This window comes from Oncorhynchus kisutch, linkage group LG15 (genome assembly GCF_002021735.2).
Source record: "Oncorhynchus kisutch isolate 150728-3 linkage group LG15, Okis_V2, whole genome shotgun sequence".
Lineage (NCBI taxonomy): Eukaryota > Metazoa > Chordata > Actinopteri > Salmoniformes > Salmonidae > Oncorhynchus > Oncorhynchus kisutch.
The window spans coordinates 65,537,953-65,555,778 of record NC_034188.2 but is presented as its reverse complement, the minus strand read 5'-3'; the positions used below and the strand labels follow the sequence as shown (position 1 = coordinate 65,555,778).

The following is a 17,826-nucleotide window of genomic DNA, read 5'->3' as shown; positions in this document are numbered from 1 at the left end:
ACTGTAGGAGGACAAGCTCATTGTAATGGCTGTAATGGAATCAATGGAATGGTACCAAATACATCAAACATATGGAAACAACGTGTTTGAGTCCATTCCATTGATACCATTCCAGCCATTACAATGAGCCTGTTCTCCTATAGCTCCTCCCACCAGCCTCCTCTGGTTGAATGCATTCGTCCATATTTATTTATTATCCATCAATAAGCCCCACCCCATCGTTAAGCCACGCCCTAGAGGTATTGAGTGGGATACAAGGGAGCAGCAGTCTGTCAGACATTGCAGTGGCCATCACTTCTCCAGTGAACAAGTGAATTCTGAATTTGCATCCTATCAGGTAAGGTTCTCAAGTTTTCTTGACATTCACTTTTCATTTCAGCAAGCTTTAGTAAACATGATAGATAATATATTTAGAAATGTTCAACTATATGTAATGAGTGGGACCCAGATATGCTATTAAATTAATGATTTTGATGTTTTATTTGGAAAACTAAAGATAATTTACTAAACCAATATAAAGGAGTGGATTGGAGTTACATGATAGGTCAATGCATGAAAGGTAAACATTTTTACTGGCTATTGTCGTATTTTTCCTCGGTTATTGCAGACAGTGGAGTGGTCTGTGTTTACATGGTGATTTGCCATACCCAATATCAAGGGGTGTGATATGAATGCACAAATCAACAAGTGCATTGTACTACCCCACAGATCCCTGTAGTCAGCACTGCTGCATCAGCAAGTGGGAAGTGTGATTAGTGGCCTTCTGCTTTCAATAAACAGTACTCAAACAGTAGAAATATATAGCCTCTATGTGAATGATACAGTTGAAGTTGGAAGTTTACATACACCTTATCCAAATACATTTAAACTCAGTTTTTCACAATTCCTGACATTTAATCAGAGTAAAAATGTCCTGTCTTATGTCAGTTAGGATCACCACTTACTTTTAAGAATGTGAAATGTCAGAATAATAGTAGAGAGAACTATTTATTTCAGCTTTTATTTATTTCACATTCCCAGTGGGTCAGAAGTTTACATACACTCAATTAGTTTTTGGTAGCATTGCCTTTAAATTGTTTTACTTGGATCAAACATTTCATGTAGCCTTCCACAATAAGTTGGGTGAATTTTGGCCCATTCCTCCTGACAAATCTGGTGTAACTGAGTCAGGTTTGTAGGCATCCTTGCTCACAAGAGCTTTTTCAGTTCTGCCCACAAATTTTCTATAGGATTGAGGTCAGGGCTTTGTGATGGCCACTCCAATACCTTGCCTTTATTGTCCTTAAGCCATTTTTCCACAACTTTGGAAGTATGCTATTGGCCATTGTCCATTTGGAAGACCCATTTGCGACCAAGCTTTAAGTTCCTGACTGATGTCTTAAGACGTTTCTTCAATATAGCCACATCATTTTCCTGCCTCATGAAGCCATCTATTTTGTGAAGTGCAACAGTCCCTCCTGCAGCAAAGCACCCCCACAACATGATGCTGCCACCCCATGCTTCACAGTTGGGATGGTGTTCTTTGGCTTTTTCCTCCAAACATAACAATGGTCATTATGGCCAAGCAGTTATATTTTTGTTTCATCAGACCAGAGGACATTGCTACAAAAAGTATGATCTTTGTCCCCATGTGCAGTTGCAAACCGTAGTCTGGCTTTTTATGGCGGTGTTGGAGAATTGGTTTCTTCCTTGCTGAGCGGCTTCTCAGGTTATGTCGATATAGGACTCGTTTTACTGTGAATATAGATACTTTTGTACCCGTTTCCTCCAGCATCTTCACGAGGTCCTTTGCTGTTGTTCTGGTTGATTTGCACTTTTTGCACTAAAGTACGGTCATCTCTAGGACACAGAACGTGTCTCCTTCCTGAGGGGTATGACGGCTGTGTGGTCCCATGGTGTTTAAAACTTGCGTACTATTGTTTGTAGAGATGAACGTGGTACCTTTAGGTGTTTGGAAATTGCTCCCAAGGATGAACCAGACTTGTGGAGGTCTACAATTTTTTTTCTGAGCTCTTGGCTGATTTCTTTGGATTTTCCCATAATGTCAAGCAAGGAGGCACTGAGTTTGAAGGTAGGCCTTGAAATACATCCACAGGTACACCTCCAATTGACTAAAATTATGTAAATTAGCCTATCAGAAGCTTCTAAAGCCATGACATCATTTTCTGGAATTTTCCAAGCTGTTTAAAGGCACAGCCAACTTTGTGTATGTAAACTTCTGACCCACTGAAATTGTGATACAGTGAATTATAAGTGAAATAATCTGTCTGTAAACAATTGTTGGAAAAATTACGTGTGTCATGCACAAAGTAATGTCCTAACTGACTTGACAAAACTACAGTTTGTTAACAAGAAACTTGTGGATTGGTTGAAAAATGAGTTTCACTTGACTCCAAGTGTATGTAAACTTCCGACTTCAACTGTACGTATTACTACATCATCATTTTTTATTTCACTTGCCAATTTGATATTGCTATTACAGCTACACAGAACCAGGGTAATATTTCTGAAAAAGCTCTGGTTTAGACTGACAAAATTCCCTCACCTTTCTTTTACCTCCTGGGATATTTGTCAGTAGCGCCCACCTCAACAGTGACCACATGCCGAAGGTTGTCTGGATTACTGAGTTGTTGGCTGAGAAAGTTGTATATTTCAGCTCTGACTGTGCCTCTTCGCTGTACTTTAGAGTGTGGGAAAGAGAGAGGGAGTTGAGAGGAATACATTTTGGGGGAATGAAAATGCTTGAAGAGATTGAAAACAAGCAAGCAACAATCGATGAGGGAAATGTGTTTGGGGTATCTATGTCAGCCAAAGAAGCTGGACAGATTTCTCCATTGGTTGTCATCATTGGCATCAAGTCATTCTTATATTTTAAAAATGTTATTTAACTAGGCAAGTCAGTTAAAAACAAATTCTTATTTACAATATCGGCCAAACCCGGACGATGCTGGGCCAATTGTGCACCGCCCTATGGGACTCCTAATCACGGTCGGTTGTGATACAGCCTGTGTAGTCCTTGACTTTTTCTTATTAAATAGCTATTTTTGGTTGTTTATGAGACCCCAACAGAGAAAATGTAAATCCTTCCGGACATAAAGACTTGCATGGCCCCTTGTTTGGTGGTCTGCATAGTCAGCACAGAGGTCCACACATTCCTAATCCCAGTTGACAATATGCCAACAAGGACAGCCACTTTGCCAAAATCCCTGGGATTTGAAAGGACGGGAGAGATATAACCTTACTGTTGATGTATTTCTCTACCTAAATATTTCCCTGAGTGAATATTGATCAATATAGACCAGAAAATATGTGCACAATCTGATATCCCTATGCAGGTTGTGTGATCGACCATCTCTCAGGATGACGCACCAATTCCCAGCCCTCTCCAGTGGTCAGAAGCAGGAGCTCCAGGAGATTGCCCTTCGTATCGTCACTCCAGGGAAGGGCATTCTGGCTGCTGATGAGTCTGTTGGTTAGTAGGGAGCTTTGTATGTTCTCTCTGCACTGGAAAACAGTTGGAATGAAAATGATTACGTAACAATCTACATGTATGTATGGTATTAACAATAACAGTGGGACCTACTTTCAAGAAATCAGACAAATGTTCATTTCCAGTGGTGCTTGCCAGAACCCTCTACAAAGCAGTGGTACAGGATGGTATCCAAAAGATTATTCAGTTTTTATAAATGTAGGTTTACCAGAGTGTGAACATGTTTGTTTCTAATGTTCCTGGAAACAGGCAGCATGGCAAAGCGCCTTAACCAGATAGGGGTTGAGAACACTGAGGAGAACCGCCGGCAGTACCGCCAGATCCTCTTCAGGGCTGACGACCGCATCAACAGCTGCATCGGAGGAGTCATCTTCTTCCATGAGACACTGTACCAGCACGCTGATGATGGCACGCCCTTTGTCAAGATGATCAAGGACAGGGGCATCACTGTGGGAATCAAGGTACTGTACAAGCAAAGCGGTCATAGGGGCCAATGGTGATATCTGAAGTATGTTTTATGTCTCTGGTCTTTAGCTTGGGCAAGAATACCTCTCGACCCTACTTCTACTGTATATAACATTATCGAGGGAAGGAATGAGAATGTAGAACATAAGGCTACTTGATATGCTCCAATAGACAGTTCCAGGAAGGGAACAGGTTTCAACATTACGGAGGCCAAAAGGTAGCACAGATACACTCGGATCAGGAGTTCTACCCCTGATGGGGTAGATGGTGCAGTGCTATGGGTAGAATGGCTGCTATTAATATCAACACCATCTGGATGAAAATAAGCTGGCTTTAAGACATGGAGAAGATCAGTGTGAAGGGGAGGGATTCTTATTTTTGATCTGCTTTATCTCTTTCTTCAGGTTGACAAGGGTGTTGTCCCCTTGGCAGGAACCAATGGAGAATCTACCACTCAGGGTAGGGCTAAGACCCCTTGGGTTCTAGTCAATCTGATCATCATAACTATCTGAATTTGACAGTTACAAATGAGTCTGCCACTCATTGGTGAATCCCAATCCTTACCAGCCTTGTTAATTTCTTTTTCATCCTATAGGACTGGATGGGCTCTCAGAACGCTGTGTTCAGTATAAGAAGGATGGGGCAAACTTTGCTAAGTGGCGCTGTGTGTTCAAGATCAGTGAGACCACCCCCTCTAAACTGTCCATTGAAGAGAATGCAAATGTCCTGGCTCGATATTCAAGCATTTGCCAGCAGGTAAGGACTCCACAAATGCAGTTTAAAGGCACAATATGAGGTATGATGAAATATAGGTAACATCAGCAACGCCTTCTAATCATGCGGATTATGTCATTTTTCTTTCACCCAGCATGGGATTGTGCCTATTGTGGAGCCAGAGATTTTGTCTGATGGAGATCATGATCTGAGGCGTTGTCAGTATGTCACAGAGAAGGTGGGACCGTACCCCAACTCTTAACCTGTTAGTATGTAATATGTATTTCTAACATTGCCAGTTTATTATGTTCCATGTGTTCCCCTGTGTTGTGCAGGTGCTAGCTGCATTGTACAAGGCCATGTCTGACCATCATGTGTACCTGGAGGGCACTCTGCTCAAGCCCAATATGGCCACTCCTGGCCACAGCTGCCCCACCAAATACAGCGCAGAGGAGGTCGCCATGGCAACGGTTACAGCCTTGCGCCGCACCGTCCCTCCTGCTGTCACGGGTAAGGTCAAAGGCCATTGACCAGTTATATTGCCTCTCACTCTCAATGAAGCTCAGAAGAGAGTACATGCAATACCCGTGTCAGATTCAGTCACTATACCAGTGATTTGGCATTATGAACATATATTAATTTATTGGCAGTTTGTAAAGCACTTATGGTGCTGATAGAAATCCATTAACTGTTCACTCACAGCTATTTCTATTTATTTTCTGTGTGTGCAGGAGTAACGTTCCTTTCTGGGGGTCAGAGTGAAGAGGAGGCCTCTGTCCACCTGAATGCCATCAACAACTGCTCCTTGGTGAAGCCCTGGGCCCTCACCTTCTCGTATGGCCGAGCCCTTCAGGTCTCCGCACTCAAAACCTGGCGTGGACATAAAGAGAATGAGAGTGCTGCCACTGAGCAGTTTATCAAGAGAGCAGAGGCATGTACATCACTTTGTTTTCAGCCTCTTGATCAACCTGGCTTTCATCTTTTAGCACTTAGTGTTGATGAGGAACATTTTCTTTTTTGTATTTCACCATTTTCCGTGTGGAACGGTCATCTGAGGAAGTGATCTATGTATTCAGCTGACATGAAGTGAGTTTCACCCCTAACAGTGTTTGTGTGTTTGCCCCTCATACCCCCATCCCCTTTCTCTCACTATCAGGTGAATGGCTTGGCCTGTCAGGGGAAGTACACTGGTGGCGGGGACAGTGAATCTGACCAGATCTATGTGGCCAATCATGCATACTGAAGAGCCAGTGATGCCTCACATTACAGCTTTGGTTAACCAATAGCATCGTCCACTGTCACTGCTATACCAATGGCCAATCACAGGCATGTGCTGTCTACAATCTGTATTCTAGGAGTTATAATATAGTTACTTGAGTGTACACACTTATTATTAAAAAAAGTTGCACATTGGTGGACCCACTAGATGTAAGTGTCTAATGAAATTAGTCATTAACGGATGTCCTTTGATTAGACACTTTCAACAATATTATTGTAACCTTTGAGATGACAACATATTCTTGTGGTAGTAGCAAAATGAAACCTAACTGATGTTTGGTTGTTTCATTATTTATTTTGATGAGATCCAGAATCAACTTTTGCCATGTAAAGCCACTTTCCAAACTGCTGCACTAAGCATTAGATAGGGTGCGTGGTGTAGGCCTATTGTGTGTGACGAGAATGGAGAATTCTAGCTTTCTTGAAAAGACCATATTGCCATTCCAAATTCTGGATTAATGATGGGATATGTGTGTCTAAACAAAATAGCTGTGTGAAGATATGATTTTGTAGAAATTGTGTGTGTGTTCTTGCATAGAGGCAGAAAGTTCCAAAGACGTGGTTTTGGATGAACTAATGGACAGCTGGACTTACAGTAAATAGTGTTGTTGGAAAAATGTTATTTTTGTGACTTAGCTAAGTATTGTTCTCTATGCAACTGATTATCAAATACTGTAGTGCAAAAGTAATAACAATAAATTGTGTTGAAACGATCTGGTAATTCTGGTTTTATTTCTCATAAATTAATCTTGTTTAAACCAGAATTAAAATATCCCATAATTTGGTCAGATGCTCATGCTCCATAGTCTGTCCATGAAGACTAGGCCTACTCACAAATATATATTTGTTTAACTGCACCAAAGAGTAGGCCTACCTACACATTGCATGATTTGTACATTATTTTCTACAGAAGTCAAACTCTGATAATGTTATACAGTTCTTGATTTTAACAGAATTCTTAGTTAATTTATCCTCACCCATAAACTAGTAGGCTACTTGTAGCTTGTCATCTGATTTGCTTTCCCATACCATGGTCCATGGCACCATCTACTGGCTTAAGAGTAGTTGACAAGGATATATTAGGGTGTTTTCACATAGTCCTCTTTAAAAAGAACGCATCTCAGTCCTCTTTAGGGTGAAAAAAAAAGCTAAAGCTAAATTTTTGTATTCACACTGTCCTTGCCTCTGAATGAGGACTAAACTATTTTGCCTGTTCACTTCACCTATTTTGTGGACTGAGTCCTCTTTGCATTCACATTGATATGTTTAGAGAGGAACCAAAATCTTTTTCCAACATGCACATGTTTTTACAAAGTGCAGGACAAGCCATTCAATCAGAATGTGTTATCGGACAGCTAGATATACCTACTTACATTTTGGAAGCTAATAAATTGCATTTCATTAAAATATCAGACATAATAATTGTAATCAGAATATACTATTAACATGTGCATTTAATTGCTAACAGAATAAATAGCAACTGAATAACTGCAGAATAAATAATGCTGTAATTGAAAATTGTACACCCAATGTAGGCTACTGCCTCTTTAAGAGCTAGAATACTCTATATAGACTTTTTTTTCCTACTGGGTCATTGACTTGTTTATTGTGTTATTGGCTTGCGTATTGTTTACTCTATGTGTGTTGTCTGTGTCACACTGCTTTGCTTTATCTTGGCCAGGTCACAGTTGTAAATGAGAACGTGTTCTCAACTAGCCTACCTGGTTAAATAAAGGTGAAATAAAAAAAAAAGGATTATGTACCCAACGTTGTGAGATTGTCTTCTCACACTATTCAAACCCCCCAATCAATAAACAGTTGATTAAGCTATCTTAGCCTATAGATCAAATATAGCAAACAAATAATATGAACTAAAAACTCCACACATTCAACATCTTCTCTCTTGTGGCACCAATGTGAGTGTTAAGGGCAAGGGAAACTGTTGCAGTAGCCTAGTGTGTGGTGCGGGAATAATGACAAACGAACCTGAGCTTTGCGTTCACATTGCCCCCCCCAAAATTGGAACCCGATCGCGGAATTCAAGCGAACTCTCAGTTCGTTTCGCTTTTGGGGCCCTTGATGGGTCTGAGTTCCTTTGGAGTGTTCACACTGCACAGAAAAATAAGCGCACCGCACTGAGTTCACAAACATTCGTTGAAAGGGTCGGGACCAAGCTTGAAACATTAGGAAGGTCCTCATTCTTCTTGAGGTCCAAGAAGGTCCTCATTCATAAACAATGTATGTGTGTATATACTTTGTAAATGCAATATTATTGGTGTAGGCCAGCCTATAATAATAGGTTGCTGGCCACTACTCATAAAGACAATTGATACATTATGACGATTTAAAATTGCAAGGCGATAATGGCTAAACAATAACAATCTGCTCACCTGAAAACCTTTTTAGCTGAAATTATTCACGTAATTATACCAATACCACACACCTGTGTTTATTGATTTAACATTTATTCTATCAGGGAGGCATACTGACACCCAGGTCTCTTTTACAGATGAGCCCTGTGGACTAGTTTGTTTGGCGGAGGTAGGCATTTCTAGAGTTCTCTACTGGGCACATTTCCTGTATTGATGAATGCCCTCGCGAAGAAGCGCGGTTCTGCACCGGGAGAAGTGTAGCTAGCTAGTAGACAGCTTTAAGCGCGATTGATACCTTATTTCGTGTTTATGCACTATACTAATATGGTTTTCTAATCGGTTGTGATCTACTTGAATACCGTTTTGAGAACTCGCTTTTTATTTAAACTCAACGCTAAAATAAACTAGCTAACGTTAGCTATTATGTCGGGAGGCGTCGTGAGAGGCCCTGCAGGAAATAACGATTGTCGTATTTACGTCGGAAATCTACCCCCTGATATTCGCACCAAAGATGTCGAGGACGTGTTTTACAAATACGGAGCGATTCGCGACATCGACTTGAAAAATCGGAGAGGAGGACCTCCCTTTGCCTTTATCGAATTTGAAGATCCCAGGTAGCTAAAGGCTAGCTTGTTAGCAACTCGTGCACTGCTCTAACGTTACTATACTGTAACTTGAATATCTATGCTCATGCAACGTCGACTTAGTTTGCACATGTAACTAAAGTTAACGTAACTAGCCATTTTCGTTTTAAGAATGTAACGTTAATTGGCTTGACCGCTGGTTTCGTCTCTTTCTGCAGTGGCACATTGAAGTTGTCTTTGTTTGTGGCTAGCCAACTAAACGCCACGAGTTAAAGTAAATTGAGTTTAGCCGGCTAATGAGTTACGCCACAGGGTGCTGTGTGGACGATTGTTTAACTAACATTTTCTATCACTTTCAGGGATGCCGACGATGCAGTGTACGGACGAGACGGCTATGACTACGACGGTTATCGGCTGCGAGTTGAATTCCCTCGGAGCGGCAGGGGTGGGGGGAGAGGCGGCTTTGGTGGTGGTGGTGGTGGGGGGGGGGTTGGTGGCGCCCCTAGAGGCAGATACGGGCCGCCATCCAGACGCTCCGAGTACAGGGTCATTGTCTCAGGTGAGTTGTGTAACTAGGTTGGAGACTTACCGTTGCTGAGGTCTCATTTTCAAGTGATCGAAAAGGGTCGCCCCTGGTCAATGATGGCACAGAATCATCTGTCTGGAGACTTAATTTCAACACGCTCTGTCCAATACCTCAAGATAGGGTTGTCATATTCTAATGACATTTTCAGGGCTGATTTAGAACAGAGTAGATTCAAATAAACTGTGATATTATGCAAATGAGGCAGTACGGAATACATAATTACAATAACTTAAGACTAATAGTTTTACGGTAGGGTTGTCATATGACCAAATCTTCATGCCTTGTGAAAAACGGCGTATGTAACAATTTACTTTTGGCTTTGCAAATTAGCTACTTAATATGCTAATTCTTATGTACAGAAGAAAATGGCAGCATTGCATGTTAAACCCATTCATTTAAAGTGCCAATCTTGTGCAACGGTACCAAATGTAACACACTAATTTGAGTGTCCCAGATTTACTTCTAGTCAGGGCATTCTGGAACATAGGAGGGGAAGGAAAGACATACCTTTACTTCCGCCCAAGGACGTCTGATGACCGTAAAACGCCCTCAGGACTTTCCCGTACTTGTTTGCAATACACATCGATCTTACTCTGGTAGAGTGAGGAATACTCAGTGCGAAGAGCAAATATAACACCAATTTCACAGGTTTCATAAAAAATGCTGTCCCACAGCATAGCGCCACAGTCAAATAATATTACTAGAAAATATTCATGAAATCACAAGTGCAATATTGCAAAACACCGCGTAGCCTTTTGTTAATCCACCTGTTGTCTCAGATTTTGAAATGATGCTTTACAGCGAAAGCAATACAAGCGTTTGTGTAGCATCAGGCAACTTGGTCACGGAAATCAGAAAAGCAATCAAATTAATCGTTTACCTTTGATCTTCGGATGTTTTCACTCAAGACTCCCAGATAGACAACAAATGTTCCATAAAGATATTTTTTATATCCAAATACCTCCGTTAGTTTGGTGCGTTATGCCCAGGAATCCACCGGAAAGAGCGTTCACGACAACGCAGACAAATTCCAAATTATATCTATAATGTCCACATAAACATGTCAAATGTTTTTTATAATCAATCCTCAGGGTGTTTTTCAAATATCTATTCCATAACATATCAACCGGGACAGTTGGCTTTTCACTAGGACTGGGAGTAACAATGGCCGCCTTTCTCTTTTGCGCACAACTCACTCTGAGAGCCCCCACCTATCCACTTACGCAATGTGGTCATTCACGCTCATTCTTCAAAATAAAAGCCTGAAACTACAACTAGACTGACACCTCGAGGGAGCGATAGGGAAAGGAATCTGGTTGATATACCTTTAAATGGAGCAATGGGAGGCTATGGAACATGGAGTTTTCAAAATAGAATCCACTTCCTGGTTTGATTTTTCTCAGGGTTTTGCCTCCAATATCAGTTCTGTTATACTCAGACAATATTTTGACAGTTTTGGAAACTTTAGTGTTTTCTATCCTAATCTGTCAATTATATGCCTATTCTAGCATCTGGTCCTGAGAAATAGGCTTTACTTTGGGAACGTTATTTTTCCAAACATAAAAATAGTGCCCCTAGCTTCAGGCACCGCAGTGATTATATGCAACGCAGGACAAGCTAGTTTTAAACTAGTAATATCATCAACCATGTGTAGTTAACTAGTGATTGTTAAGATGGATCGTTTCTTATAAGATAAGTAGCTAGCTAGCATTAAACGTATTCCTTGCTGCACTCGCGTAACAGTTGGTCAGCCTCCCATGAAGTCTCCTTGTGGATTGCAATATAATCGGCATCCAAAAATTCCGGTTACCAATTGTTATGCACATTTGAAATCAGTCCAAATTAATCGGCATGCCGATTAATCGGTCAACCTCTAGTTGATATACTTCACTTGTTGCACTGCATGCCACCACGTTGACCTACTGTGCAAACGGTAACTTACCAGTCTTTAATATTTCAACAACACTGTGCTGGTGTTCTTCTGTATTTCACTAACAAATGGACTCCCTGTGTTAACATAGCAGGTGTAAAGTAATCGCCTGAAACTAGGTCCCCTACATACTGGGCTGCATTCAGTATGACCAGTTGAAAAACTGGGAGGGGTTTGGGAACGCTGTGAACATGGCCACTGCCCTTTTATATACTCGCCATACCCAGCAAACGTAACTTAGTTCAAGAATGTATCAAACGTCGACGTGAACTGCACACACCTCTGGTCTTGGCGAGAAGGAAAATAAGCTGTTGGGCAGACCTCTTCTGCACTGTTCAACCAATCCAGTAAATGTGGAGGAGGAGTTAAGATGGAGTATTGCTGGAACATCTGGTTTTTGGGTACTCGGCAGAGGCTGATTGGCTAGTTACTTTTTCACAAGACGGAAGCGGTGGTCTTTTGGTCCACTAAATATTGATAGTTAATTCATATCCATGTCTTCTACATTAGTTCATTGTTTCTGGTGGGGTAGAACCAGCCTGGTTTAGTTATTCTCTGTGCAGATTCAGAATTATACTGCTATGCCACAGATCTATTGAGCAAGTTTGTACCATTGAGCAAAGATGTTTTACTCAGTGATAACAATCTAATTTATATGCTCTTCTCTCCAAAGGGCTTCCTCAGAGTGGCAGCTGGCAGGACCTCAAGGATCACATGCGTGAGGCTGGGGATGTATGTTATGCTGATGTTTTCAGAGATGGAACTGGGGTTGTGGAGTTTGTGCGCAAAGAAGACATGACCTACGCCGTTCGAAAACTGGATAACACCAAATTCCGATCACACGAGGTATGCTTTCAGGTTTGATTGGTGGTTCATGGATTTGATTGTAAGGATATGATTCTATTTTTGTTAAAGATAACTAAAGTGACTAATAACACTTGAATCTTTCCCCTCAACCTTTCCCCACTTTCAATCCAGTGACTACTTGTGCAGCCTTTCAAGAACTGAAGGCTTGTTTTGATGCAATGGAAGGAACCGTTTGAGGTGGAAATGCTTTTCATTTCAACGTCCAGTTCTTTTTGTGTGTCTACCAGGGAGAGACCGCTTACGTTCGCGTGAAAGTAGATGGTCCCCGCAGCCCGAGCTATGGAAGATCACGTTCCAGGAGCCGCAGTCGAAGCAGGAGCCACAGCGCAGCCAGTCGCAGCCGCAGCAACTCTCGCGGTGGTGGTACCCGTGGTGGCAGAGGATCTCCTCGCTACTCTCCACGCCATAGCCGCTCTCGCTCCCGTTCCTAAACTCTGTTGCCCTTTTGGTGGATCCCCTGTAAACAGTTCCCCTCTACACTTGTTTTTATCCCCTTTTGAGTTTTTCCAGAAGTCAACTATAGATTTGAATTTTTGCATTTCATCTCCTGATGTCCTAGTGGAAGGTCTTGGTATGTAGGTGTATCACCTTTCCTCCCTCCCCTGACCCTCCCTACTTTAGTCCTTTTGTTTTGATCCCTTTCAATTAATTTAGATTTACCTATTGTCTGTCCTCAATTTTTTGCAACACTTGAAACCCGGTTCTTTTTAATGAGATCAATGTTTTTGTAAGTGTTGGAAAATTGAGATGTACTTTTTCATGGGATGGTGGGAGTTCATTGCTAAACTGTTTTACCCTTGTGTCTTCCTTTAGACATCTGAAGATAAGGATTAAAGAGTGATTTGGAATAAAAGTTGTGGAGCACATTTCATTTGTTTGATCAGGATAGGACATCTTAGGAGGTCGAGGCAATGGTATGCTTTAGTATTGATTATTTGCATCTATTGATAAAATGGTTGCTACAAGATGCATGATTGTCTCTTGAATGTAGCACAATTTTCTATATCATATATACTTATTGTTTGGCAACTTTTTTTTTTTTAAAGCACTGATAAACAGTGCATGTATTTGGTTTTGTGCCAGGACAAATGTCCTGAGGTATACCTTTTCAACTTTAATGTTACATAGGAACCCTTTATCTTTTTTCTTTTATAGATGCTGGTTTAATTAGACAGGGGCTCTGGGCTTGTTTCAGCTCAAACATTGAGAAATATATATTTTTTAATCTAAACTGAATTTGATGCTTTTGGTGCTCACTTTTTTAAATTGATCATTAGTAGTGACATGTCATGAGTGCACAATATAAGAAGTGGGCTGGGCCCAAATCAGACATGATTCTAATGGTTTCCCTCTGATTTTTTTCCTGGTATTTCAAGGTTTTGATTGGAGGAGTGGCTCAGTGGATCCCAATCCTTGGAGCCGGATCAGAGGAGCGTTTAGGGAAGGGATAGGCAAGAATGGATGCTTGGAACGGGATCAATTTTCCAGGAATCAAATCAATTGAACTAATTAAGGAATCCTAGATGCAACTTTTTGAATGGCCCAGTTTATTTCAATTTTTGAGCGGTAAATATGCGCAGAGTCAAAGGATAAGGATTATTTACGTTTTTGGAGTAAGAAAAGGAAACTGAGGACCAGGAAGTTGGATCAAAGGATGCAAGGAGTCTGGTAAATAAGGCATTAAAATGTGGGATGGTTGGGGATTATATTTAGTATAGTTAGTCTTTATTACTTAAATTTACTTTACTCTTTCAGTTTAGTATTTTCAATAAAATCCTGAAAAGACATACCTGGTTTTTAGTTTTTTTCTTCTTTTGAATGAATGTTAAAGCTGATCTTCATGTCCCTATGATGTAATAGAAGATACATGCTTATTTGTAGACCTAATTGAAAACCCCAGTAAACCATCTACTCCAATGTATTACATTTTACACCGTGGGGCGGTTTCCCCGACACAGATTAATTTTAGTCCTGGACTAAACCATTTCAATGGAGATTCATAATTTACTGTGTTTTAGTCCAGGACTAGGTTTAATCAAGAAATAACTGAATATAAACTCTGAAATAAGTGATAACAGCCTGTTAAGAGTTGTATGCGGTAGTGAGGAAATGTCATTCCAAACAGATGTTTATATACATCTCACACAGACAAACATGGATTATATTTTTATAAAATGAATAGCCTATATAATCTCTCATACATTCATTGGTGCTGATATCAATAAACTAACACATCGAGCATAATAAATACTCCGTACAGCTGAGTGTGAGGAGGCCTTCTCTACTTACCTCACCGTGTATTGTTAACGATGCATTGTGGGATGAAATAAGATGCTGGCAGAGAAGAGCTGCTAGAAAATGCTCAAAACACAAGAAGAGGTGGCAGCTCAGCCAATGGCAGGGTAAGTTGTGTAGGGCGGGGGAGGTATTTTACGAGGGCAGTTTCCCCACATATTTGCTTTGAGTAAATCTTGTAAAATAATTTGTCGCAGCACGATCCATCAAGTAAGCAAAACTTGATATCCACTAAGGGGAATTACCAGATTACGAAGGGGATAGTATCAGCATCTCCTAAATAAGGTGAGCGACAATGTTGAGTAGCCTGCACGCACTCACACTTGACTTGCATGGATGGTGGTGATTCAGGTTGTCTAATTGAAGCGAAGTTTCTCGTACAAGGTAGCCTACTTTCTATTGTGAATTTAAATCGAAATAATGAACTAATGCGCAATCACTACCACCTGCAGGCTATTGGCACGAATCCGATCACCCTCGGACCCGTTAAATCATCCATAATTTAAAGGAATGATATGTAAAAAATTAAACTAATAGTTGCTTTATCTGGATGTTTGAACTAGACTAGAATTGTGCATTTCAGGGGACAGATTCCTAATTGTATAAATGTGATGTCGCCATGTGGTTTTTAATTCTACCTGTATCGAGTTTCTTCCGCAACCTATTCGTATTGTACCTAACCAGCACAGGGTCGTAGTCACTCAACGTAATCTGGTGCCGAATTATAGACCAGCTATTATCCCAGTACATTCGGAAACACTGATAGAACCGCGTTGATTGCAACATTGTATCATATCTGCACTTGATTGGCCTATTCTTTGATTTTCATCGTAAACCGCACGGTACGGTGAAGACGGGGTAAACCAATCATAGCTGCACGTGTTACCTGTGAATTCTGGCTTTATCACCTCACTAAACTTGTCATTTTGTATCTGTAATTATGTTAGTTTAGACTTGTTTCTTTTTGTTGTCCTTGTTTGCAGGCATGACTGACAGGAAGGCAGTAATCAAGAATGCTGACATGTCTGAGGACATGCAGCAGGATGCAGTGGACTGTGCTACCCAGGCCATGGAGAAGTACAATATAGAAAAGGACATTGCAGCCTACATAAAGAAGGTGAGATGTGAAAACTCTGTTGTCAGGCCTTTGGCCTATGTATTCCAATTAGAGTGTAGTCTTCCATGGTGCAAGCTGTTTAAATACGATGACCAGGCTGCAAGATGTGCATGCCATGAGGTCATTATCTTCCTCGTGCAGTCATTGATTACTAAAGCCCTGCTTTTTAAATCCCTATAGGAATTTGACAAGAAGTATAACCCTACATGGCATTGCATTGTTGGAAGGAACTTCGGCAGCTACGTCACTCATGAGACAAAGCATTTCATCTACTTCTACTTAGGGCAGGTGGCCATCCTCCTCTTCAAGTCTGGCTGAGTTCTCTTTGAGGCCTGGAGTGCCTCTCTTCCCAACATGGACTGTAATGCACTGGTGGCTGATGTCACAACCTCCCATACACTTCAAATATTAAAGTTAAAACATACCATGATACACAACTGGCTGTGCGCAACTGCATGGACTAAGATGTACCATATTTAATGTGTATATGTTACAGTAAAAATATTACTGTTCACTAGTTTCCATAAAATGCAACTGGAAGAGATTTTTGTTAATGCTAGATTTTGTTATAATTAATTTGTAAATGCTTTAACAGTGGCCTTTGATTGTATAATAAATGAAAGCTAGAGATTGTAGTTGTGCATCTGCTTTCCCACAGAGCTGTTTTGTTTTTAGTGACTTCTGTCCTGTCATTTTAAATGTGTTTAGTTGCTCCAGACGTTGACGTACTACAGCAGTTTGTAATACCTGTATATTGCCAGAGGTACAAGTGAGCCTAGCGCAGTGTATTTGGACATGTCGTCCCAGATTTGCAACTGCTGTTATCGATCCCATTATCTCACAATCTTATTTCATAAGCTGGACTGTCATCTGGCATTTTTCTATTGCTATTTGTATTCCAAGCTAGTAGAGTTCCTGTGCTAACTTATTTAGATGCTTGGCGGTTCCATTTGCAGAGGGTTGACACCATCCACCCTTGAACCTATTCTGGCTGTGCAACGAAGGACTGAATGTTGGCGTTCAGGTCCCTTTGTAGACTTTCAAATTGTAAGGAAATATTTTAATTTGTGTTTTTTTTTTTTTTTACTGTATTTGCTATGTTGGTGGTTTCTGTTTATAGTTTAATGCAAATTGCTGTATGATTTGCACAGACGTACCTCTTATTGTTCTCAGTTCATGGGCACCTGAACTCAATTGCACTTCACTAAAGGGATATTTCGGCAATGAGGCTCTAGATCTACTCTCCCAGAGTCCGATTCACTTGATACCATTATGTCTGTCCAGTGTGGAGGAAGTTGGTAGTTTCGTGAGCTAACGCTAACTAGCGTTGGTGTAATGACTTGACGTTGCTAGTAGATAGCGCAATGACTGGATGTCTATGGTTAACGGATCAAAGTTATAATTGACTCCCGGCAAGTAGCTAAAGGGCCTCGTTACCAAAATGCTGAAGTGTCCCTTTTAAAGGTGTCCAGTAAACTTGGAAACTTTAATATAGTCAATGTATAATCAAGCCAATGATTAAACATTTCATTGTATCCTGATCACGTTCAATAGTTTTGTGATTACTTAACCATGTCTTTGACAATGCAGTCAAATGTGTAGCTATTGTTTCAAAACCATGGACAGTTACATTGGGTGGAGCCCACCACATATTATTTGGGCAATTGGCCATTAAGATTTCAGTAAGGTTGTTCCTGTTTGGAGGTGTAGCAATGTAGGGACAGACCCGGACAGATATTGGCTGGCAAATTAATTAACCTCGGAGGCAGCATGTTATATACAGTATGTGCTGCTTGGGATCTTTTCAGTATTCAAGTGCAAACACTACGCGACAACCTGAGTGTAGTGTAGTTTATTTCAGCAACTGAGCAGTAATATTTATTAGGGGAAATATAGATGCAACCAATTAGCAGTATATTACCCTTCCTAGTTCCAAAGACATTCGTTCTGCGTAGAGGTCAATTGGAGGCAAGACTACAGAAGACAAAGTTAAGGACAAGTGACTGATAAATGATTTGTGGGTACAGACCACAAATACTACCCTAGGCTTCACAGGGAAACATACACTGACTGAATCAATGTTCTTGGTTTTTATAGTAGAATTATAGACATGCATGTGGTTATTATA

The 17,826-nt window shown here is 40.7% G+C and overlaps 3 protein-coding genes across 8 annotated transcripts; all 3 read left to right on the top strand.

Annotated features, from left to right (window-relative positions):
• Window positions 1-262: 262 nt before the first annotated feature.
• On the top strand, window positions 263-6,660 carry LOC109906084 (fructose-bisphosphate aldolase C-like). Its single transcript, XM_020503743.2, has 9 exons — window positions 263-337; window positions 3,336-3,472; window positions 3,740-3,951; window positions 4,360-4,414; window positions 4,551-4,711; window positions 4,824-4,907; window positions 5,005-5,179; window positions 5,401-5,600; window positions 5,826-6,660. Exons 2-9 carry the CDS (start codon window positions 3,361-3,363, stop codon window positions 5,910-5,912), a joined length of 1,086 nt encoding a protein of 361 aa, XP_020359332.1. The 5' UTR covers window positions 263-337; window positions 3,336-3,360; the 3' UTR covers window positions 5,913-6,660.
• A 1,771-nt stretch (window positions 6,661-8,431) lies between these two features.
• On the top strand, window positions 8,432-17,239 carry LOC109905710 (serine/arginine-rich splicing factor 1B). 2 transcript variants are annotated; one of them, XM_031790844.1, is made up of 6 exons: window positions 8,432-8,933; window positions 9,263-9,462; window positions 12,093-12,265; window positions 12,514-13,200; window positions 13,663-15,698; window positions 15,879-17,239. In XM_031790844.1, exons 1-4 carry the CDS (start codon window positions 8,743-8,745, stop codon window positions 12,715-12,717), a joined length of 768 nt encoding a protein of 255 aa, XP_031646704.1. In that variant the 5' UTR covers window positions 8,432-8,742; the 3' UTR covers window positions 12,718-13,200; window positions 13,663-15,698; window positions 15,879-17,239. The 2 variants fall into 2 exon arrangements, with proteins under 2 accessions (XP_031646704.1, XP_020358827.1); XM_020503238.2 differs by having other exon boundaries at window positions 8,495-8,933; window positions 12,493-13,200.
• On the top strand, window positions 13,843-17,239 carry LOC109905711 (dynein, light chain, LC8-type 2a). Of its 5 annotated transcripts, none has more exons than XM_020503244.2 (3): window positions 13,843-13,954; window positions 15,565-15,698; window positions 15,879-17,239. In XM_020503244.2, exons 2-3 carry the CDS (start codon window positions 15,567-15,569, stop codon window positions 16,014-16,016), a joined length of 270 nt encoding a protein of 89 aa, XP_020358833.1. In that variant the 5' UTR covers window positions 13,843-13,954; window positions 15,565-15,566; the 3' UTR covers window positions 16,017-17,239. The 5 variants fall into 5 exon arrangements, with proteins under 5 accessions (XP_020358833.1, XP_020358834.1, XP_020358830.1 ...); XM_020503245.2 differs by lacking the exon at window positions 13,843-13,954 and adding an exon at window positions 14,754-14,866; XM_020503241.2 differs by lacking the exon at window positions 13,843-13,954 and adding an exon at window positions 14,855-14,965.
• Window positions 17,240-17,826: the final 587 nt, after the last annotated feature.

Bases quoted from the DNA above. Each gene is read 5' to 3' on its own strand.
- LOC109906084 (XM_020503743.2), top strand. From the start codon at position 3,361: ATGACGCACCAATTCCCAGCCCTCTCCAGTGGTCAGAAGCAGGAGCTC. The intron at 3,952-4,359 runs GTACTGTACAAG...CTCTTTCTTCAG, and splicing joins GCATCACTGTGGGAATCAAG to GTTGACAAGGGTGTTGTCCC. The intron at 4,712-4,823 runs GTAAGGACTCCA...TCTTTCACCCAG, and splicing joins ATTCAAGCATTTGCCAGCAG to CATGGGATTGTGCCTATTGT.
- LOC109905710 (XM_020503238.2), top strand. From the start codon at position 8,743: ATGTCGGGAGGCGTCGTGAGAGGCCCTGCAGGAAATAACGATTGTCGT. The intron at 8,934-9,262 runs GTAGCTAAAGGC...TATCACTTTCAG, and splicing joins ATCGAATTTGAAGATCCCAG to GGATGCCGACGATGCAGTGT. The intron at 9,463-12,092 runs GTGAGTTGTGTA...TTCTCTCCAAAG, and splicing joins GTACAGGGTCATTGTCTCAG to GGCTTCCTCAGAGTGGCAGC.
- LOC109905711 (XM_020503241.2), top strand. From the start codon at position 14,914: ATGGATGGTGGTGATTCAGGTTGTCTAATTGAAGCGAAGTTTCTCGTA. The intron at 14,966-15,564 runs GTAGCCTACTTT...CCTTGTTTGCAG, and splicing joins AGCGAAGTTTCTCGTACAAG to GCATGACTGACAGGAAGGCA. The intron at 15,699-15,878 runs GTGAGATGTGAA...AAATCCCTATAG, and splicing joins TTGCAGCCTACATAAAGAAG to GAATTTGACAAGAAGTATAA.